Genomic DNA, 23,667 nt, shown 5'->3' with positions numbered 1-23,667 from the left:
CTCTTACATTATGTTGAAACTGTGATTTAAAGAAACATCTAGTAGACACACCAGAAATCACCTCTAGTTGGCAACTATCTAACTGGTGATAGCTTTGTTCACTGGGAATGGTCATCACCAATGACAGCAGGGATACTTAATTAAATAGCAATTGCCATTGTCAAAAGAAATACAATGATTCCCACCACTCTTTTGAATCTTTATTTTATTTTTTTTTATTTTGGCTTTTCAAGACAGGGTTTCTCTGTATAGCCCTGGCTATTGAATCTTTATTTCTACATAATTCATGTTACATAAATCACAATAAATTCCTTCACCTACAGGAGGAATTCATTTAAAGAACTTCTTTCTAGAATGGCCACCTGACCTCAGTAGGATCACATAGCATTTGGGAAGGAATATACAGAACAGTAAGATAGAACTGGAGGCCAGAATTGAGAGAATTTCCACAGCTACCATGGTTTTACCTTTGGAGCTCAGGTAAGTGGGTACAAAAGAAATCCACACAATGCAGAAAACCAGCATGCTGAATGTGATGGTCTTTGCCTCGTTGAAGCTGTCAGGTAGCCTTCTCGCCACAAAAGCAATAAGCAAGCTGAGAGTGGCCAGAAAGCCCAAGTAACCCAGGACACAATAGAAGGCAAAGGTGGACCCCTCATTACACCACAGGATGATTTGTCCAAACTCTGACTGCATGTCCACATCAGGGAAAGGGGGATAGGTTCCCAGCCAGACTGCACAGATGCACACTTGAACGATGGAACCACAGCAGACTATAGCGTTTGAGAGTCGGGTCACCATCCATGTTTGTAAGGTGCTTCCTGGTCTGATGGCTTTGAAGGCCACAACCACAATGAAGGTCTTTGCTAAGATAGCAGAAATGGCAACAGAAAATACAACCCCAAAAATCATTTGTCTCAAGACACAAGTGGCTGTGCTAGGTTGGCCAATGAATATTAAAGAGCAGAAGAAACAGAGCATTAGAGAAACAAGGAGGAGATAACTGAGGTTTCTGTTGTTTGCTCTGACAATGGGTGTGTCCCGATAGTGGATAAATAATCCTAAAATCATGGCTGTAAAGGCAGATAAACTAATGGCCACGGACACCAAAACAGCTCCTAGAGTATCTTCATGGGACAAAAATGTGATAATTTTAGGGAGACAGTAATTCTTCTGCTTATTTGGATATTGATCTTCAGGACACTTGATGCATTGATCCATATCTGAAAAGGAGACAGATTGGTGGATTACATTCCTCTGCTGAGACCACACAGATGGACATTTGGGTCATATGTCTTGAGTGGAACCATTGTTGAATTCTGAAGGAAATGTTCCTGGTTATATTCACTGAATCATAATATTGAAAAACAATAGATGAATTAGTTAAGTGTTCTTTCATGAGAGAAAAATACATATACACTTGAATCCATGAAATATTCAGAAAGTGAGTGGACCTGAATGATATGAAAGAGTCAGAAATATAGAAATGAAATGAGGGGAAATCAGACAAATGAAAATTATATTTGATAACATATGAAAGGAAGAGAAAATACACTTTGAATCTTTAGGTTTATTCTTACATTTCGTACATTTTCTTCACTAAAAAATCTTTTTATTGCATGAGAATATCACACATGCATATAATGTGTTTTGATCAAATCCACCACCAATTTCTTTGCCCTGTACTTCTTTCCCTCTCTCTCCTCTAACAATTGTTACTCCCAACTTCAAGTGCTCTTTCTTTTTACCCCACTGTTGTCACTTAATGCTTTGTGTCCATATGGATATAGGACCATCTACCATAACATGGGCAGCCAGTCAGGATCACATATTTGAAGAAAGCTGACTCTCACTCCAGCAGGCATCACCTGCCAATAACTCTTTGCTAGGGCTGGATCATTATGAGCTTGTCCCCCATCAACCCTGGAATATTGTCTGGCCTATGCTGTTGCTAGTCTATTGCATTCTTCTATGAGATTATGTGCTCATGTACTCTGTCATATGTGATAAATACTGCTTCACAACAGATGCCCCCTCTCTGGCTCTTACAACCTTTCTACCTACAAGTCTGCAATGACCCCTGAAGCTCTTATTTCTGGGAGCTCTTAGTTTTTATTTTGGAAGGTCTAGAAAGTAAAATTTGCTTACATTTACTAACACCTATGTTTGGAACAGTGGTATTTCCTTTTGTTTCTTTGATTTTGATTTTACCAAGTGATGTATCATTGTTTTAGAAATAATGCTTCAGGCAATACATTTTAGAGGTGAATATTTTCTTATGATAAAAAGTACTTGTTTGGTTAAATTCCATAAAACACTTAATTGAATTCTGATTAGAAGTTTATTGATGGAAAAATAATTTTGCACTTAATTTTCAATGTACATTAATTATATACATTTATGTTATTTGAGTTTTCTGTACTTTTACAGAAAAAATTAGTAAATTCTTCATGTACTGTCATTTTAAAAAAAGAGACAGGTAGAGGTAATTCTTTGAATATTTAAGATGAATGCAGTGTAATTGAAAGCCTTACTTACTATGAAGGATGCTTGCACGGAACCCATCTTTAATTAGGAAAATAATTACAGCAAGTCACAGGAATACACACCTGCAATTCTAGTACTCAGGAGACAGAAACAGGAGTGTTACCAGTCAGACTGGTCTACATAACACATTCTTAGCCAGACAGAATTCATTTTGAGGCCTTCTTTCAAAAGAAAAAGAAGAGAAAAGAGAGAAGAAAAGAAAAGTTAGGAAAGGAAAGGAAAAAGAAAAGAGAAGAGAAAAGAAAAGAAAAGGAGACAAGAAAGAAGAAAAGCAGAAAAATTTTACATATTTGACTGTGAGTTTATATGTCAAAAAATTTCTTAAAATACCAGTAAAGTATTGTTCAATCTATACTAATTTCTCTTCCAAAAGGTGGTTTAAATTAGTTTTTTTTTCCAGTGGCATACACATGTTGATTGAAGGATAGTGGTTTCTTCATGGTCATTAGCCAAAGTTAGTGTCCTTGGCTTTCAATTCTGCTTACATTCCTTTTGATTTTGAAAAGTATATTCTTTTATATAAGGAGCTAGACACTGGTGGTTTGAAGAAAAAAACTACACAGGAAAAAAACTGGTTGAAATACTACTGTAAGGGTCCATCATTTGTGAAGAATGATACTCCAGATTCAAATAGTATGTAAGAGCAAAGAGCATTTAGTTTGCAGAGAACCTACATGTAGGTGTCTAGCATACTTCAGGACAGAAGATATATGAGTAGACTCTGCGGGAGCAGTTTAAAGCCCATTAGGGTAGAAGTTCCTGACTTTTACCTTTCTTTCCCTTCATTGGCTGGCTCTCTCTCCAGGGATATGGATGCCTTTGTGACTGGTTAAGATATTTGAAAATTTTGGAGACTTTTGCTAATTTGGCTCAAGCTAGGTGGTGGGGCAGCTTCTACAGCTCCTGGTTGGCTGCTTGTGAGATTGGCTCTGGCTAGGTGGTAGGGCAGCTTCCTGATGGCTACCCATGAAGGTTGATGATTTTTTCCTGAAACTGACTTGTTTTAGACTTGTGAAGTTCTGAGAAACAGAAAATTGGGCCTAGTCTACAAAACCGCCAGTCTGTTATGGAATCAGCCTGGCTCTGGCTGTGTCCTCTCATTCCAACCTCTGATTTGTAATTGAATCAAATCATTGATCTGTCACATTTTTCCCCCAAAGTCTAAGTCATTAGCTAAGGCATCAATTGAGACCTAAGAATCATTCCTTTTTGACTTAGCATCTCAGCTTGTAAGGAGGCATAATGTATGTCATATTTATAATAATCGACTTTTGTAGTTATTAGTACATTCATTATTCTCTTGGGGGTGGAGGAAGGCTGAAAAGTTAGTCAAAGATTAGGCAATGGGGCATGTATAAGAATCATCTGGTTAGGTGACCCAGCTGAAAGAGAAGAAACTATCATGTTGATTAGACTAGCTAACATCAACTTTTAATAAGTCAGCATTCAGGAGTTTGCAGTCCTCAGGTAGTCTCTGGATGTCAGTGTAACAATTTGGTATTGGACAGCCATTGGCTAGGTGAATTCTGGAGTGTCTCATCCATAGCATGGGGGTGGGGAGAAGAAGTTTCTCTTCCAATGATTATCTTGTCAGCATCTTTGACCAGCATGGAAGTAGCAGCTATGATCCATATGATCCAGAGGCAGTTTGGCCATTTTCAGGCTACCGGTTCCTGTTTTCTGGATAAATAACCCACTGGTCTCTTTCATGGTTCCAACATCTAATTGAATGCTTCTTTTGCATACCCCTTTTCCATCCACATACAGGTAGATAGTTTTAAAAGCCATTTTCATTTTAGTTTGTCTTCCTGTTCCTTTGTGGCCTCATATCAGCTTCAAAAATCTTTTAAGATATTCTCTGTGGTTCTCATTTTTTTTCTCTATACCATCTGGCTTACCTTAGATAAATTTATGAGCTGTCTAGTGGCTTCTCAGGGACCACCCCCCCACCCCATCAAAATGTGTTGGTAGAACCAGAGACTGTCCTTACCTCCATCAGTTAGGTTGAGCCTAGGGAAAGGCTGCATCATTATCAGACTACACTTGGGTTAGCAGTCCGTTTACTCCCAGAACCAATTTCCACACAGGTCTCACTATCCTTTTTTCTCTTTTCTTTGTCATGAGGAGGACCTGGAGCAGTTGTTGACCATCACCTCAGGTAGGCCAGTGAGTTACATGACTGAATCTATAAGATCTCTGAGTACTGACTGTCTCTTTGAAAATTAGGGAGTTTGAAATTTTCAGTTGTAAATGTCATTACAAGTAAATAGCTTATATGTTAGAATTGTGTCTTCTGAACATTTAGAGGTACCTACAGTCTGGAGGGACAAGGTTGTAGTAGAGTCAGCCCTCTGGGAAGTACAGGCCCAAGTCTAAGGTAGAGTCCAAATGGAGTCAGAAGAGACAGAGGAATCAAGGGCTATTTCTTCCTCTGACTGTGCTGGTTGAGCAGGGGCAGTGGTGGCAGGAGCAGAGATATAAGGAGGAGGACAGAAATCATCTTCAGGGGAAGAGGGAGGACTCTAGGTAGAGGGGGAAGGATAGGCTCTCCTGCAGAGGAAGGAGGGTTGGGAATAGTGCAGCTGGTAACAAAAATGATTTTAACCAAACAGGGGTCTTAGATTCTTAATTCTTAATGATGATTCCATAAGAACTCCTAAAATATATTAGTAGTTATTTAGATCACTTATTATAAGACTGCTACTAGGTCCTTTCTGATTTCAAAACTACAGTAAGAATTATACTATTTTTCTAGTGTCACAAGTTAGTTGTTTTTGAGAGAGGCATGCATCTAGAACTTAAAGCACATCCCACGAAGTTATAAAACAATTAACCCAAGGTCATAAAATTTATGACAATTTGTAACCCTCCTGGTTTGAGACCTGCCTCTGATAGCCACACTTCTCTGCCCATTTCCTGCTATTCGCCTCGCCACGCCTCCAACCGGGTTCTAGTTACATTCGAAAACTCCACCCCCACAGAGTAACAAGGAAGTCGATGATTGGACTACCACACAGACGTATCTTGGGGGGAGTGGTTTATGCCCCAGGTATTTTACCTGTTGGGGAAACAAAGGGGATTCATTAAATTCAAGAGGGCTGAACAGTAAAGTCTGCTGTCTAATTTTTACCCTTCCACGCATGGGTAGGTATTTCTGTGGCCATTCTCTCATATCTCCTTCTATCTTTTCCTACCTATTTCTAACTCCTATTTCCAGAAGAACCCTTTCTTTTATGTTGGCGCAGGTGGCCAACAACAATTTACTATAGGTGCAAAAATAGAAGATAAAATATTGACTAGGTTTATCTATATGGAACTTCACTAATACCTTAGTCACAAAAGTTATGGCTTTCAACTTTCAATAAACATGTAGAGCTAGTGAAAGATGATGAATATTTACCTAGATAAATACTCTTGATGTATATGCATACAAATTCCTCTATTGTAAACTGTCCGTTCAATTTATGATTTGAATATATGTGCAAACTTATGAACTTTTTACCATGTGATCATGTATTCTGAAAGATGTTTAAGTGCTGAGGACAAAGAGAAGAAATCCCCTATTCTTAGAAAATTGAAGAACTTTTTAAAGAGAAGAACTTTTTAGAAGGACTTCCAGGACAGCCATGGGTACACAGAAAAACCTTGTCTCAAAAAATAAACAAAACAAAAAAACAAAAACAAAAGAAAACAAAACAAAACAAAAAAAAACTTTCTTAGAGAACTTTCATAGAAAACATTTTAGAGAAGACTTTTCCTCAGGCCATCCTTCTCTATAAGTGGGCCATTTATTTTTGCAAACGGTGGTTTGGAAAGCCCATAAACCAAAGATGATTCAGAACGCAGATGGGAGCTAGCAAGTTCTTCCTATAAGGAGGTTGGTGAGTATCCTCCACAGCCCCTGGCTACTTAACAAAATACTCATCTACTTTGCCATTCTCTGACTCCAGATTAAACCCGAAACACAGGCAAACAAGACAATAGATAACCTTGCACCCAGACTTACCAATTAGAACAGAAAAAGCTCAACTATTTGGGTTAGGGGGCTTCAGTAAATCCCAGATGAGCCCCCAAATGTAAGTAAGGGTCTATGATTTGCAAAGAATGATACTCCAGACTCCGATAATAGGCAACTGTAAAGAACATTTATTCTGAAGAGAACCTGAATGTAGAGGTTTACCATAAATCAGGATGGAAGGCACAGGTGTAGGCTACGCAGAGTCATTTTAAAGCCTGTGAGTGTGGAAGTGGGTGACTTTTACCTTAGAATGGCTGCCTCCATCTCCAGACATATGGGTGCCTGTGTGATTGGTTAATGGGGATTTGTGGGAGTTTTTCTGATCAAGTATACTTGGCTCAGGTTAGGCAGTCAGGCAGCTTCTATAGTTCCTTATTGGATGTCTGTGAAGTGGGCTCAGAATAGCTGGTGGGAAAGCTTACTGATTGTTGGCCTTTCAGGGTTTTTTTTTTTTCTGAAATTAGTTTGTTTTGCACTTTTCCAGGTCTGATAAACAGAAAGTTGGGTCTAGTCTACCAAATTACCAGCTTGAAACATGTCATAGAGTCACCCTGGCTCTGGTTAACTTAGTCCTCTCACTACAAGAGAATAGAATTAATGTTTTAAAGGGCATATAATGAAGTATTAGTAACCACTGAAAACCCAGTGGGCCAAGATCCCAGTGTGAATGTATTTTCAAAAGTGTATGGTGAGATATGATTGAATTTAGCCCATATAAGAAAACATTTTCATGGTGATAATCGCATGATCTGTCAATGACTAGCATATTGCAAGGCTTTAGGTTCAATTTTCAGCATGAAAATGCACTAAATGCATGGTGACGATAGAAATAATTTTCTTAGAATTATTTAGTACAGTGGGGTTATATCACCCAATTAATCTCCTGGTTTTCAGTAAATTTAAACTTGTAAATTTGCAAACTCATTTTGTAAGAAGCAATATATTTAAAAGTAGCATAAAAATATTATTTCAGATTATAACACATGTAAGTATTGAAGTACAAAGATAATGTTATAATTGGTAGTTGCTAGACTTGAAGGAAAGGGGATTCAGTCATATATACTTGTAAACATTAAGTCTTCTGTTGTCGGCTTAGACAGTAGTGCTATGAGGAGAAGAGGGAAAGGCTGAGACAAGCATAACAGGGAAAAATGAAAGGTACTTTAATACTCTCTGATATCCTTAGAAAGTATTAGTGTGGATATATTTTCTTCAGATTTTATCTATTAAAGACAGTGTATTACTTTTCTAAAAGTGAAAAAGGGTGTATTCCACTTTGAAAAGGATGCAGAGCAAGGACTGCTCTTAGAAGGGTTGCAGGGGTGGCTGCTGTTTCACATGTACACCAGTAGGTGGCAGACAGGAGAGCGGTTATGTCTACCCAAAGTATTCTGACCTAGGAACATCTGAATGATTAGTAGCCTAACACTCATTGGAAAAAGAAAGCCTGAGATGACCACTATTCCAGCGCTGCATAAACCTAAATGACTCCCAGTACAAGGAACAAGCCAGAGACTAGGAGTCTTTCTAAGCCCGAAGGCCCCAGGCTGGAGTGAACTCAACACAGACAATCCTTAGAGGTGGCCATCACTGCATTCCAGAAGAGGAATGATCCTGATGTAATTCCCTCACAGGTTGCATCACACAGAAGAATGAGCTCTGTACCTCCCCTGGTCAGTACAATTGAGCTGACCCTGGTAGTTGAGGGCACAAGTAAGCCAGCCCCAAGGGCATGAGCATGGCCTAGCTGACAAGACACTTGACTGCTATGCAGTGACATGGGTAAGGGAGAGATGCCCTCTTCATTGCCTCTTGTGACCTACAACTGGTAGGCGTGCTGCCTCCAAGGTCATTAAAGCAGAAGGGCTGCCCATACCCCTTACATGCTTCAGCACTCAGGAGACCAGTTCCTGAACCTTGCCTGGTCAGCACAGTAGAGCTAGCCCTGGATATGAGGGTTGTTAGTGAGCCAACCCGAAGGACATGAGTGTGGGAGAAACAGTGCTGCCTCTTATCTGCTGGCTGGTGGTGCTAACCAAGGAGAGATTTGCACCTACCCTCTCTTGTCTCTAGTCATCTATTGCAGGCAGAAGAACTGACTTTGGGATTATAGGATGGAAGAATTGGCCATATCCCTCCCTAGCTGCAGCACTTGGGAGAATTGTCTCTGAACTTCACCTAAAAAGCAGAGTATAGCTGGCCCTAGTATCAAGGACTGTTTGTGAACTGGACCTGAAAGTAGAACGGCAGAATAGTCTTTATTATCTAGGCCCACCCCAACATCTACCGCACTATGAACTGCTGGAGTGCAAGAAGGGATACTCCAAAGTCTCTAAAAGTTCATGAACTCCATAATGCAGACCGACAGCTGGATACCCAAGAGGAGTCCCAGCAGCTATAGAGCAGCAGAATCCAGAGAAATAATAGAAGACCAACAAATCGATGCAGTGAACATTAACATACAAAGAACATTGGCAAGCAAACACGTGTAGACAGAAGGGTATAACATGGACAAACTGTGATATTTTACAGCTTCAATAATGAGTCATTTATCTCTTAATGCAGTGGAAGGTTGCAAGTGGGAGGTTGAATACAAGAAAAGGGAGAGATGAAAGGGATTGGGGTGTATGATGTGAAAATCACAATGAACCAATACAAAGTTAATTTTTTAAAAAAAAAAGAAATGAAGGTTTGGTGTTCATCTGCATGTCCAGAGCTGAGGAAGTAGGGAGCTTGCAAACTACCACTACTTTGCCAACAAAACAAAGCAAAGGACATTACTTTAAACAGTTATTGATAAGTAAAGATTTCATTGAGGAGAATGAAATTTACATGACAAAACACCTACCTTCTAATAGATGTTAGATTTGAAGTAAGGACACGAAAAGCTGGTAGGAAGCATTGCTCCTGTACTCTGGGGAGGCTTTGCAATTAAAATCAATTTGAGGAAGATGTGACATCAGGACAGTCAGAGTACAGTTGGAGGAGATTTACCGCACATCATTCAAAACCCCACATATTATTCACAGACCTGCATATCACTCATAACTCCACCTATCACTCACAGCCCTGAACATGAATCACAACACCACATATCATTCGCAGGCCTGCACGTCCTCTGGAATCCCTCAGTGCTTAGTTGTTCAGTAACCTCATGCTAGTTTACTGTACCAGGGAATGCAAAATGAGAACTCCCACAAGAGTCAAAGTAATTCCAAAGGAAAAGTTTTAACTGTGTGTATGCTTTATGGTTTGCAGGGAATGTTAACTGTTTGGGGATATACAGGGACTCTACCTTTGACAATTGTTCATAGTTTAGGGTATGCAGAGAGCAAGAAATTTAACCATTGTTATTGCTACAGCAGTAATATAACCATTGATGAGGAGCAGGGGTACAAAGAAAAGAAACTGAATACAATGCAGATGTGTAGAAGACAAAACAAGTGCAAATGCAGGAGCACACTCAGGTGGGCTTAGTTATCCAGGAAGCTAACCCTAGAGGATTGCAGGAGCCCAGAAGTCTGAGACCAATCTGGACAAGCCAACCCACCAACCAATAAAGAAATACCCAACAGCAATAAAAATGACAAGGTCTTTATTTGCTTGTTTTTGAAGATAAAGATTCTCTGGGCAGCCTTGGCTGTCTTGGAATTTACTCTGTAGTCCAGGCTAGCCTTGAAATTAGAGATCTACCTACTGAGTGCTGGCACTAAAAGGTTGTGAAACCTCCACACAGATAGAACTTGTTTTAAAGTATTAGGAGGTATGAATACGAGTGTAACCGTGTCTTCAGGCTTTGTGTTACTCACTCCTGCCCTATTGGGAATCATTCCCATATTCAAAATCATTTCTGGAAATGTCCACATTCAGAATAATTTCCAAAAATTTCCACATTCAGGATCATTTTATAAATACCTGTTTCATTTGCAATCTCTCCATCTGGACATGGGAGACAATCAAAGCAACAGAATGGTTTCCCTTCAACAGGTGTTTTCCTAAATCCAAGGGGACAACTTTGACTACAAACAGATAAAGGAACCTGTACAGGAGACATGGGAGGAGGGATCACAGTCAATACATGACATTCAGTATGAGCATCCAGATGGTAGATTTCAGTAGGACTTCTGTGTACTGTAACAACCCCAGAACTGCCATGCTTTTAGAAAGTGTGAACCCGAAGTTCTCTCTCTCTCTCTCTCTCTCTCTCTCTCTCTCTCTCTCTCTCTCTCTCTTTCTCTCTCTCTCTATCTCTCTCTCTCTCTCTCTCTCTCTCTCTCTTTCTCTCCTCCTTTCTTTCTTCCTTTCTTGTGTTGTCTGTCTCCCTTTCCTTTCGAACACTTGCTTTTAATTTCATTCAGCTGTTATTTTTATTTTTATTGTATATTATATACTATATTTTATTATATTTAAAACAATTTTTAAACTTTGAATATAGTTGGATCATATCCTTTCCCTTTCCCAAGTCTGTCTAGATCCTCTTCTCTTCTCTACCTACCCAACTGATGTTCTTTCTCAAAGAACAAACCAAAATCCTAATAAAACAACAATTTCATTTAGAAAATAAAATCCAACAGCAGCAAAAGAAAAGAAAAAGCAAAAACAAAACCCACCAAACTGTAACCAAATAAAACTATTTGTATAAATACTGTTGATTTCCTTATTGTGCTATCAACCTAATCTTGAACAAGATACCTGGCTTGAAGTTGTTCATATACCCAGTGTCTTCAATTGGAGAAAATTTATTAGGACTCTTGAAGACCATAATGCTCACCATTACTATGTGTGACCTCTTTTTATCACATCACTGAGATATTCAGGGTGAACAGCTCGAAAAATAAGGGGATGAATGTGCATATAGATTTAAAATTCAAATCCAAAACTATCTGTGCAGGATATTTAATTATACTGTGAACCCAGAGATTGTGTTATTTACTAAAAATAGCTCTCTAGTTGTGGTATGGCTCAACCCTTAGCACATCTTTAATCCCAAAGAAGGAAGTTAAAGTTAGTTAGAAGGGTAGAAGAAAGCACCCACGTTTGAAAGTAACATCTAATTGATTTGGCAGACAATGTGATTAAAGATTTTCCAGAGTGAGTCAGAGATAGGATATACCCAACTTGCTGGGGTCCCACACCAGCAGTCAGGTACTGAGGTGGGACCCAGTGATGTATGAAAGCCAAAGGCTAATGACCCATTAACTCTCTCTTACTTTCCTGGGACCCAGAATCTGATGACTTTTGATGATTTAACACTCTCTTGCTAGTCTGTGACTAGAAGCTTTTTGGTTTTAGCAGTTAACTCTCTTTGCTTTTCCTAGACCAAAAGCTGATTACTTCTGACAACACTGTTCTTTGAGGAATTCCACTCTGAGAACAGCACATCATGCTGAACACAAAGATACTCACCTCCTTGTGGTATTTACCCCAAGTTATGAGTTTTGTATTTATTGAAAAATGCTGAACACTGTGAGATTCAAAGATAAATTCTCCAACCTTCACTTGACCTTTGGAACCTACTGGCAGAGACTGGTAATTAAAGATATCAAACTCTGTGGCTGAAACCTCCTTGTTCACAGCATTCTTCTCATTGGTGATTCTCCCAAGTTGGCCCTTTTGTAAGAATGGGTGGAGCTAAAAGTGAAATATAACTTTCAGAACTTGTACTATAAGTCACTGAGATGTAAATAAACCTGACTACTTTAATTGCCATTTCTTTCTCTAACTGTAGGTTCCTGTGGTTTTCATTATTGTTATGTATACCATACATTTGTCATAGGGCTAATCCATGCCAGCACTAAGCTTATATCACACGCACACATGTGCACACACACACACACAAACATTCATACTAAAACTCAAATACTGGAGGAAACAAATATTTTTAACCAAATGGTCATTACAGAAATAAGATAACTGAAGGAGATCAAGGGATACTAATTAGCAAATAAAAATTCAAGATATAATTATTTGCAGATTCCATGATCGTATAAATAAGCAACCCCTATCAGCAGGGAACTCTATGACTAATGAACACTTTTTTTTGATGAGGCTGGACACAAGATTATCTTTTAAAAAAATCTTACTTTTCCTATATACAAATAATAAACAATCTAAGAAAAAAAATCAGGAAAACAAAATTCTTCTCAGTTGCCACAACCAGAATCAAATATTTAGGGGTTCCCAAATGAGTTAACAAAATACTTGTAGGATAAAATTTTAAGTCTTGGAATATAGAAACAGAAGAAGATATCTGAAGATGGAAAGATATTCTATACTCATGAATCAGTAAGAATTAACATAATAAATAGTAAAATAACTTCAAGAGGTATTACTATGCCTAGTTTTCAAATGTAACACAGTTCAATAGTAATAAAAGCCACAAAGTATTTTAATAAAACTCGGATGTTGAGCAATAAAATTAAATTGAAGACCTAGAAATAAATCCACACATGTATGGACACATGGATTTTGATAAAGAAGCCAGAAATACACAGTGGAAAAAGAAAGAATTTTCAACAAATGGTGCTGTTCTAACTGGATATCTTCAACATGTGGAATAATGCAAATAAATCTATATTTCTCATCCGAAATAAAACTCAAGGCCAATTAGCAATCACATTAAACTAGACACACTGGATTTGAGGAAGAAAAAGTAGAGAACAGCTTTAAACACATTGGCACAGAAGACAATATCCTAAACACTACACTGATAGTGCAGGCACCTACATCAACAATTAATTAGTGGGACTTCATGAAACCAAAAAACTTCTGCAATTCAAAGAACAACTTCAAAAGTCTACATTATGGGAAGTAATTTATTCCAACTCTACATCTGAAAGAGCGATAACATACAAAATATATAAAGAACTGAAGACACTATGCAACAACAAACTAAATGATCTAAATTTAAAAAATGAGGTACATTACTAAACAAAGAATTCTCAATAGAGGAATCTCAAATGGCTGAGAAACACTTAAAATAATATTCCGTATTCATAGGCATTAGGGAAATGCAAAACAAAACTACTTTGGGATTCTGTCTTCCACCTTTCAGAATGACTAAGATCAAAGACAGCTCATGATGGTGAGGATAGAGAGCAAGGGGCACACTTCTGCATTGATGGTGGGAGTGTAAACTTCTACACCCACTATAGAAATCAATATGTGGTTCCTCAGAAAATTTGGGAATTGATCTACCTCAGGATCCAGCTATATTACTCTTGGGTTATACCCAGATAGCACACTAACCTACCTCAGCGACACTTGTTCTCCTAAGTTCATAGGGGTTTTATTTAAAATTGCCAAAAACTGGATGAAACCTAGATGATTTTCACCTGAAGAATGGATCAGCAAATTGTGATAGGTTTACACAATGGATTACTACTCAGCTGTTAGAAAAATGAGACTGTGATATTTTCAGACAAATGGATGGAACCAGAGAAGATCCCAAGTGAGGCAACCACAAAGACAAACAGCGTGTAGTTATTATTAGTTGTAAAATAAAGGATAATCATGTTACAATCCACAGATCCAGAGAGGCTAAGTAACTAGGAGGATTCTGAGGATGAAATGTGCAGGTCACATGGACCTCCCTGGGAATGGAAAATAGAGTAGATTTTGTGGTTAGACTAGACAGTGGATAGAGATGAGAACAAAAAGGAAAGAATTTGGGGAGAGATGTATGGAAGGAAAAGTTATAGACAGAGAGAGAGAAGGAACAGTAGGGCATTTAGAGGCAATGTCAAAACCTAGTGGAGTGAATCTTCCTGGAACCTATGAGGGTGCCATTAGTAAGGACTTAGTAACGGAGGATAAGGAAACTAAAATGGTCATCTTGTGTAACTAGGCAAGGCTGATCTTAAGACTGGTCTTCAATAGCAAAACAAACAAACAAGCAAAAAAAAAAAAAAAAAAAACCAGAAAGCCCACATATATATGGAAGCTAAGCTACATTCTACTCAATGATAACTTGGTCAAGGAAGAAAGAAAGAAAGGAAGAAAGAAAGAAAGAAAGAAAGAAAGAAAGAAAGAAAGAAAGAAAGAAAGGAAGAAAGAAAGGAAGAAAGAAAGAAAGAAAGAAAGAAAGAAAGGAAGAAAGAAAGAAAGGGAGAAAGAAAGAAAGAAAGAAAGAAAGAAAGAAAGAAAGAAAGAAATTAAAGACTTTTTAGAATTTAATGAAAAAGAAGGTACAACATCCCCAAACTTATGGGACACAATGAAAACAGTCTTAAGAGGAAAACTCATAGCTTTGAGTGCCTCCAAAAAGAAACTGGAGACAGCATACACTAGCAGCTTGACAGCACATCTGCAAGCTCTAGTACAAAAAGAAACAAACAAACCCAACAGGAATAGACAGCAGGAAATAAACTCAGGGCAGAAATCAACCAAGTAAAAACAAAAAGAACTGAAAAAAAGAACCAACAAAACCAAGAGCTGGATATTTGAGTAAATCAACATGATAGATAAACACTTAGCGGACTAACCAGAGAGTACACAGTATCAAAATTAATAAAATCAGAAATGAAAAGGGAGATATAACAAGAGAAATTGAGAAATTCAAAAAAATCATTAGATCCTACTACAAAAGCCTTTTCTCAACACTACTGGAAAATCTCGATGCAATGGACAGTTTTCTAGACAGATACCAAATACCAAAGTTAAATGAGGATCAGTTACACCATCTATACAGTCCCATAAATGCTAAAGAAATAGAAGCAGTCATCAAAAGACTCACAAACAAACAAACAAACAAACAAAAAGCCCAGAACCAGACAGGTTTAGTGCAGAATTCTATCAAACCTTCAAAGAAGACCTAATACCAATATTCCTCAAACTATTTCACAAAACAGAAACAGAAGGAACACTACCCAATTCATTCTGTGAAGCCACAATTACGCAGAATCAAAAACCACACAAAGACCCAACAAAGAAAGAGCACTTCAGACCAATTTCCCTTATGAATATCAATGCAAAAATACTCAAAAAAATTCTTGCCAACTGAATCCAAGAACACATCAAAACAATCATATACCACAATTAAGTAGGCTTCTTTCCAGGGATGCAAAGATGGATCAATATATGGAAATCCATCAATATAATCCACTACATAAACAAACTCAAAGAAAAATAGACATGACCATTTCATTAGATGCTGTAAAAGTGTTTGACAAAATTCAACATCCTTTCATGTTAAAAGTCTTGGAAAGTTAAGGAATTCAAGACCCATACCTAAACATAGTAAAAGCAATATATAGCAAACCAGTAGCCAACATCAAACTAGATGGAGAGAAACTTGAAGCAATCCTATTAAAATCAGGGACTAGACAAGACTGCTCTCTCTGTCCCCATCTATTCAATATAGTACTTGAAGTCCTAGCCAGAGAAATTAGACAACAAAAGGAGTTTAAAGGGATACGAATTGGAAAGGAAGAAGTCAATATATTACTCTTTGCAGATGATATGATAGTATACTTAAGTGACACCAAAACTCCACTAGAGAAATCCTATAAGGGATAAACAACTTCAGCGAAGTAGCTGGATATAAAATTAACTCAAATAAATCAGTAGCATTCCTCTACAAAAAGGTTAAACAAGCTGAGAAAGAAATTAGGGAAGTGATACCCTTTACAATAGTCACAAACAGTATAAAGTATCTTGGTGTGACTCTAACCAATCAAGTGAAAGATCTATATGACAAGACTTCAAGTCTCTGAAGAAAGAAATCAAAGATCTCAGAAGACAGAAAGATCTCCCATGCCCATGGATTGGCAGGATTAATGTAGGAAAAAATGGCCATCTTGCCAAAAGCAATCTACATATTCAATGCAATCCCCATCAAAATTCCAACTCAATTCTTCATGGAGTTTGAAAGAGCAATCCTCAAATTCATCTGGAATAACAAAAAAAACAGAATAGAGAAAACTATTCTCAATAATAAAAGAAATTTTGGGGGAATCAGCATGCCAGACTTCAAGCTGCACTACAGAGCAACTGTAATAAAAAATTCATGGTATTGGTACAGTGACAGACAGGTAGGTCAATGGAATAGAACTGAAGACCCAGAAATGTACCCACATACATATGGTCACTTGATCTTTGCAAAGAAGCTAAAACCATTCAATGGAAAAAAGACAGTATTTTCAACAAATGGTGATGGTTCAACTGGTAGTCAACATGTAGAAGAATGCAAATTGATCCATTCTTATTTCCTTGTACAAAGCTCAAGTCCAAATTGATTGAGGACTTCCATATAAAACCAGATACACTGAATCTAATAGAAGAGAAAGTGGGGGGGGGGGGAAATCTCAAAAGACAAGGGCACAGCAGAAAAGTTCCTGAAGAGAACATCAATGGCTTCTGCTCTAAGATCAAAGAACCAAATAATCCTATTACAAAATGGGGAACAGAGCTAAACAAAGAATTCTTAACTGAGGAATACAGAATGCCTGAGAAGCACCTAAAAATCATCCTTAGTCATCAGGGAAATGCAAATCAAAACAATCGTGAGATCCCATCTCATACCAGTCAAAATGGCTAAGATCAAAAACTCAGGTGACAGCAGTTGCTGGCCAGGTTGTTGAGAAAGAGGAATACTCCTTTATTGCTGGTGGGATTACAAGCTGGTACAACCACTCTGGAAATCACTTTGGCAGTTCCTTAGAAAATTGAACATAGTACTTCCTGAGGACACAGCTATACCACTCCTGGGCATATACCCAGAAAATGCTTCAACATGTAATAAGGACACATGCTCCAATATGGTCATAGCAGTCCTATTTATAATAGCCAGAAGCTGGAAATAACCCAGATGTCCCTCAACAGAGGAATGGATACAGAAAATTTGGTCCATTTACCCAGTGGAGTACTACTCAGACATTAAAAACACTGACTTCATGAAATTTGATGGAGGAGTTGGAGAAGGGTCTGAAGGAGCTGAGGGAGGTTGTAGCCTCATGGAGGGAGCAACAGTGTCAACAGGCCAGACCTCCCAGTGCTCCCAGGGAATGAACCACCACCCAAAGAATACACATAGTGCTGGTGACATATGTGGCAGAAGATGGCTTGTTGTCCATCAGTGGGAGGAAAGACCCTCAGGCATGAGGGTGTTAGATGCCCTCATGTAGAGGACTGCCAGGGCAGGAGAATGAGAGTGGGTGGGTTGGGGAGCACCCTCATAGTATCAACAGGAGGAGGGATGGGGTAGGGAGTTTCTGAAGAGAAGACTTGGAAAGAGGAAAACATTTGAAATGAAAATAAAGAAAATATCCAAGAAAAATAAATAAATAAATAAATAAGTGAATAAATGAATGAATGAACTGAATAAAAACCTAGCCATCAGGTTAGAAATTAACAACTGAACTGTCATTTATACCTGCTGGGAGAGGGAAAATCAGCTTTCTCCCATGGAATGACACTGGGTATATCAACCACACCAGGGCAGGTCTCATGTTCAGGAGCAAATGACCAACATAATGGACCCCATTGATTTGTGTATGTGTGCATTAATTTGCTTACAGTGTGACAGTTTGTTTTGTCTTGTTTTGAGGGAAGAGGTGTGATTTTTATTTTGTTTTCTTGGTTTTGGGTGGATTGTTCTACTGAGATTTGGTTTGTTTTTTGAGAAAGAACATATGGTTTGGAGGAGGCATGTATGTGGATGAACTTGAGGGAGAAAAGAATATAAACAAAATACAGCTAAATTTAGAAAATGTTTAAATGATACAATATTAGCCTTATGAAATATGAGCCAGTCAATGAGTCCCTGTGGAATAAGCCAGTTGATGATTATAAGAAAACAGAATGTTCTGTCCACAGCATGGCAGCTACACATAGGAGCTCAGTTTCCATAGCATAAGTCCAATCCAGGTTAAAGTATTTGAGCATTAAGTCCACTCATACCTCAGATGACATTGGCAATTGTAAGCTATTGGAAAGGAGGGTCAATTTTCTCTAAGAGTATAGCCTCTGGAAAGTTGACCATGCACCATCAGAAGGCAACATATCCAAAACTATTAGTATAGCAAGAATTGATCTTGAAGGGTTCTAAGGGGGTAGGATGCACATCTGGGTGTAGAAAGGGAAAGCTGGGGGGAAGGAGGATGAATCAGATCAAAACACTGTAAGAAATTCTCAGAATACTCAAAGACACAGAGAGAGAGAGAGAGAGAGAGAGAGAGAGAGAGAGAGAGAGCGAGAGAGAGAGAGAGAATAAACAGTGGATATATATGCAGTGATTTGGATAATCAATGTTCCCAGTTGACTCAGGTATTTGAATACTTGGTTAAAGTTGGAAGTGGTAGTTTGGGAGGTGATAGAATTTTTAAACTGTGGAGCATTGCTGGAGAGAGTATGTCACTGGGGTGGGCTTTAAGACAGTAAAGCCTCATCCCACTTGTTCTCTCTGGATCCCACATGTGGTTTAAGATATGATCTCTCTGGTTTGCATTCTAGGTATCTACTGCTATGCCTCCTTATCATTAAGGACTCTCCCTCTGGAACCTAAGACAAGATAAACTCCCTCTTCCATAAGTCCCTTTTGGTTACTTTGTCTCAGCAATAGAAAACCCATATAATAACAAAAATTGCCTATAATATTTAGAAAAGAGAGTGCTTACACACTACTAGTGGGAATGTGAATTAGTCCATCCACTCTGGAATCCAGAAGGGATGATCCTCAAAAAAACAGGAATGGACCTACCATATGATCCAGCTCCATCACTTCTTGGTGTTTACTTGAAGGACTTTTAAGTCAGTGTATCAGAGGTATTTGACATTAGGGCTTACTGCAACAATAATGAGTTCATGACTCAGCTTGAGTATGTGGTGGTTTGAATAAAACTGACCCCCATAGATTTGTGTATTGAAAACTTGTCACTTAGTTGGTTGGTTAGTTTCAGGAGATTTCAGAGGTGTAGCCTTTCAGGAGAATACACGTCACTGGGAATGGGCTTTGAGAGACTAGAGGATATTCAGTTGCTTCTCTTTGCTTTATCTTCTGGTTGAAATTTGATCTCTTAACCATGTCACTATAACCTGATGCTTCCTGCCAAGCTTCCTTGCCACAAGGAAACCTTTATCCCTTGAACTGTAAGCCAAGCCCTTTGGCTTGATCATAGTGTTTTGACACAGAAACAGGAAAGTAATTAATATAGTGTCTATCAGTTAATGACTACATAAAGAAAATTTGTAATACACATATTAGAATTATATCCATCTAAAAGACTAATGATTTTATGCCATTCATGAGAAAATTAGTGTAAGAAAATTATCATATTAAAGAAAATCAGTCTCATGAAGTATTTCTCTCACTTGTAGAGTTTAGTTTATCACACAAACCCATGGACATTAAAAAGCACCTGCATGTGCATAAGCATGCACTCAGGCATACACATGCACACACAAACTTGCACATAACTGTACACACACTTGCACACACACACACACACATACACATACATAAAGTGGAAGACTTGGGAGTAAAGGCATAACTGGGTAGAGGACCAAATGTGACCAACAGAAGTGTGTATTAGTTACTGATCTGTTGGTGTGATAAGGCACTGTGACCCAAGCAATTGACAGAAGGAAGAGTTTATTTGGGCTATTGTTCTAGGGAGACCAGAGTCTATCATGGTGAGGAGCATGGCAGTAAGCACATGTCATGGCATAGGAAGCTGAATGTTCCCATCCTCACCTACAGGATGAGAGGGTGGCCCTGAAGAATGTGAAGAAAAATGAATGTCAAAACCCTTTTGCATTGGTGTATTTACAGCAGGAAATCTGCATCATCCAAATTTCCCTAGACAAATGCCTGGAGAACTTATTGTTCAAATCCTGAGCCTGTGGAGGACATTTCTTATTCAAACCACCACACCTGCAGGGAGTAGAAAGTAGAGTGAAGGAATTGAGGAGAAACACAGTTAACTGAGTCTTGTATACACTTGAATGTAATTATCTTCATGAAACCCAATGCCATTTATAATAAATATATGCCAATAGAAACAATAAAAAAAATCTTAATTATTTTACTAATTTGGAAAAATTTATCCAAGTAAGTAAAAAAATCCCTATGCCAAAGCCTGTAAGACTGATGAAAGAGTTTGAAAAGACAAAGAAAAGAAACAATATCAAGAATTAGAAGAGTTAATACTGTTTAAAATAGTTCATTATACAAACGGCTTCACAGATTAGGGCATTCTCTATGAAAATTTAAGTGATTTTTTTCTCAAGGCCTAAAATCCCCACAGGATCTGCCTTAAGAAAACTTGATCCAGAAGAACAAAATTAAAACATTGCATTTCCCATTCCAAATGGTTTTATAAAATTATAGCAGTACAAGCATGCCCTGTAACATGCACACATCACAGAAGAGCTGAACAGAAATGCAGAAACCAACTGTCTTAGTCAGGGTTTGTATTCCTGCACAAACATCATGACCAAGAAGCAAGTTGGGGTGGAAAGGATTTATTTGGCTTACTTCCACATTGCTGTTATCACAAAGAAAGTCAGGACTGGAACTCAAGCAGGTCAGAAAGCAGGAGCTGATGCAGAGGCCATGGAGGGATGTTCTTTACTGGCTTGCTTCCCCTGGCTTGCTCAGCCTGCTCTCTTATAGAACCCAAGACTTCCAGCCCAGGGATGGCACCACCCACAAGGGGCCCTACCCCCTTGATCACTAATTGAGAAAATGCCCCACAGCTGGGCCTCATGGAGGCACTTCCCTAACTGAAGCTACCTTCTGTGATAACTCCAGCCTGTGTCAAGCTGACACACAAAACTAGCCAGTATACCAACTGAACACATGAGACACCAAGAACACACAAAGGATGAAATGAAATCTCTTCTACAACTGCTGTTGTAAAAACAAGATGATAAACTGCAGTTGTGTTTCATACACCAAATAAAGTAAAAACAGATCAAAACTTCAGAATAAAAAACTCCTAGAGAAAAACAGAGTGAGAAGTCCTTTGATGTAATTGGTCTTGATGATGATATTTTCAAACATGATATCAAAAACTGTCAATGAAAGCCAAGATAAATTATCCTACCAAGAAAGCATCTGCACAGCAAAGAAAAAAATCAACAGAGGAAAAGGACAACTCATGGAACAGAAGAAGATATTTGCAATGAAGGCTTATTATCCCAACTTATAGGTAAGGGATGAAATTATTTAGCCATAAAGGTAAAATAAGAAAAAATATCTGTTAGATTGGTTTTTGTTTTGTTTTGTGAAAAGGATACATGTGGCCAAAATTGTGTGGAAAGATGTTTTATATCACTGATCTGAGAGAAGGGTGAATGCAGGTCACCATGAACTATACAACTTTCTATGTGTTAGGATTCCTGATTTAAAAAATCAAAACATACCAAATATTTAAGCGATCTAAAAGAATAATTGGCCCTTAGTCAAGAAATAACCTTCCACTCTTGGGTTAGAATTTCTAATTTAATTCAGCAGATTCCACTTACAAAAAAGAAGTCATGAGAATGAGAGAGTGCTGGTCGGAAAAAAGGCTCCAACAGGGAATGGAGGGGTAGGGAATGCAATGGGGCAGAGGTTAAAAAAAAAGCCACCATTCATCATTACTTAAGTGCTTGAAAGTACCAAACAATGGACACATTTAAAAAAATCTCAAAAAATGAAAAGTTGACAAGGGTGTAAAGGAGGGAATTCTGGCACATTGCTAGAAACTCAGTAAGTTTGAAAAGACAAGCAGGTACAGAGGGAGAGACATTTGGAAAGTTGATGTGTCTTTATTAGTGCCACTCCATTCAATCCATATTCATTTTAGAGAAACTGCTTTTGATTTAATTTGGGTTGGGATCTGATTTTAAAGAATGAGGTCTGTCTATATAGTCCAGGCTGGCTTCAAACTCATGAAGCCACACATGCAGGAGAATAGTCATGGATGACAATGTCCAGCCTTATAGAGCTATGTGTTCTTTCTAGGATCTGTTTATCAAAATAAAACAAACTATTGGCATCATATGAGCCTGAAATACATTAAAATATGCCATATTATACTTGCCCAAGTCAGTTGACTTGTATTCTATACTTTCTTCACAAAAGAAGAAAAGGAATAATAAAATAGTTATGAATACAAAAGGGCCTGACTATTATTATTTGAAACTGCTTAAATTAGGAAAACCCTGTTTTTCATCATCTTGCTTGTAATGCTTTTTGACAGAAATGTCATTTCAACTTTAAACACCACAATGTGTTTTTCTTGAATTATATCTTTAATTTGAGAGTAACTGTGAAAGTTCATGAAACAAAATGCACAACTTATAGGCCAAAGCCCAATACCCTAGGAAAACACAAGACCATTTATTGCTACCTTCCATGGGAGAGGAGCCCAGAGAACACTTTTATCCAGTGAGCCTCCTTCCACTCTGAGTGACAGCTCCTCATGGAGTGCCTGGGCAATGGCATACACAGCAGCATGGACTTTGTAACTTGAGGGTGAAGTATTCATATCCCAAGCATGCAGAGGTCGTGTGCTCAGGCTGCCATTTGGCTCACATTGACTTAGTTCCCTGACTCCGTGCTGATAAAAACGTGGGCAGTCAAATAAGATGGACCACACATCCTGGATAAAGATATCATGAGGGTATTTTCTAGGTTGAACACTTCTGAGAAAATCCTTGAATCCCAGAATTTCATCCATGCGAAGAGAAAAAGATAATCCTCCAACAAAGTTTATACAACTTTTACATTGATGAAAAGGAAATGTGGTGAAATCCCAATCAGAAGTTGTGATCCAGACATTACGAAAAGTAGTATAATGAATGATGTTATCAACAAACTTCAGAAGAGAATATGTGTCACCAAATGCAATGATAACACGTGTCAATGAGAATCTTTCCATAAAACGTTTCTTGTTTACTGTGTCCTTAGCAGGAAATTCTGGAACCTTTTCTGCAAATGCTACACAAAGTCCATGGTTGGTCATCTCCTCTGTGATGTCCCTAAGGAAGAGTTCTCCCCTCATATTATCTGGGACCACCAGGCCAACCCAGACCCAAGTGAAGTATAGCAGCAGTTGAATAATTCCCTGATACAGAGCTGTGGTGTGAACAGGAAACTGGTAAGGAGACTGGAGCTG

General features: G+C 38.3%; 1 protein-coding gene and 1 non-coding gene across 2 annotated transcripts in view; one reads left to right on the top strand and one right to left on the bottom strand.

Moving 5' to 3' along the window:
* Window positions 1-330: 330 nt before the first annotated feature.
* The window catches only part of LOC116098326 (vomeronasal type-2 receptor 26-like), a 31,289-nt gene continuing 7,952 nt past the window's right edge, over window positions 331-23,667 (bottom strand). Inside the window, exons 3-6 of the mRNA XM_031380966.1 lie at window positions 22,900-23,667; window positions 11,972-12,196; window positions 10,481-10,604; window positions 331-1,223 (exon numbers count right to left, since the gene is read on the bottom strand). The exon at window positions 22,900-23,667 is cut by the window's right edge and continues 42 nt beyond it. Of these exons, the coding sequence (XP_031236826.1) occupies window positions 331-1,223; window positions 10,481-10,604; window positions 11,972-12,196; window positions 22,900-23,667 (2,010 nt within the window). The remainder of the gene's footprint in view (window positions 1,224-10,480; window positions 10,605-11,971; window positions 12,197-22,899) is intronic.
* Window positions 7,864-7,995, top strand: LOC116100173. Its single transcript, XR_004122518.1, has one exon. It is a non-coding gene; the product is annotated as a small nucleolar RNA SNORA17 (small nucleolar RNA).

This window comes from Mastomys coucha, unplaced genomic scaffold (assembly GCF_008632895.1).
Source record: "Mastomys coucha isolate ucsf_1 unplaced genomic scaffold, UCSF_Mcou_1 pScaffold20, whole genome shotgun sequence".
In the NCBI taxonomy this organism is placed as follows: domain Eukaryota; kingdom Metazoa; phylum Chordata; class Mammalia; order Rodentia; family Muridae; genus Mastomys; species Mastomys coucha.
This window is presented reverse-complemented; position numbering and strand designations above follow the sequence as displayed.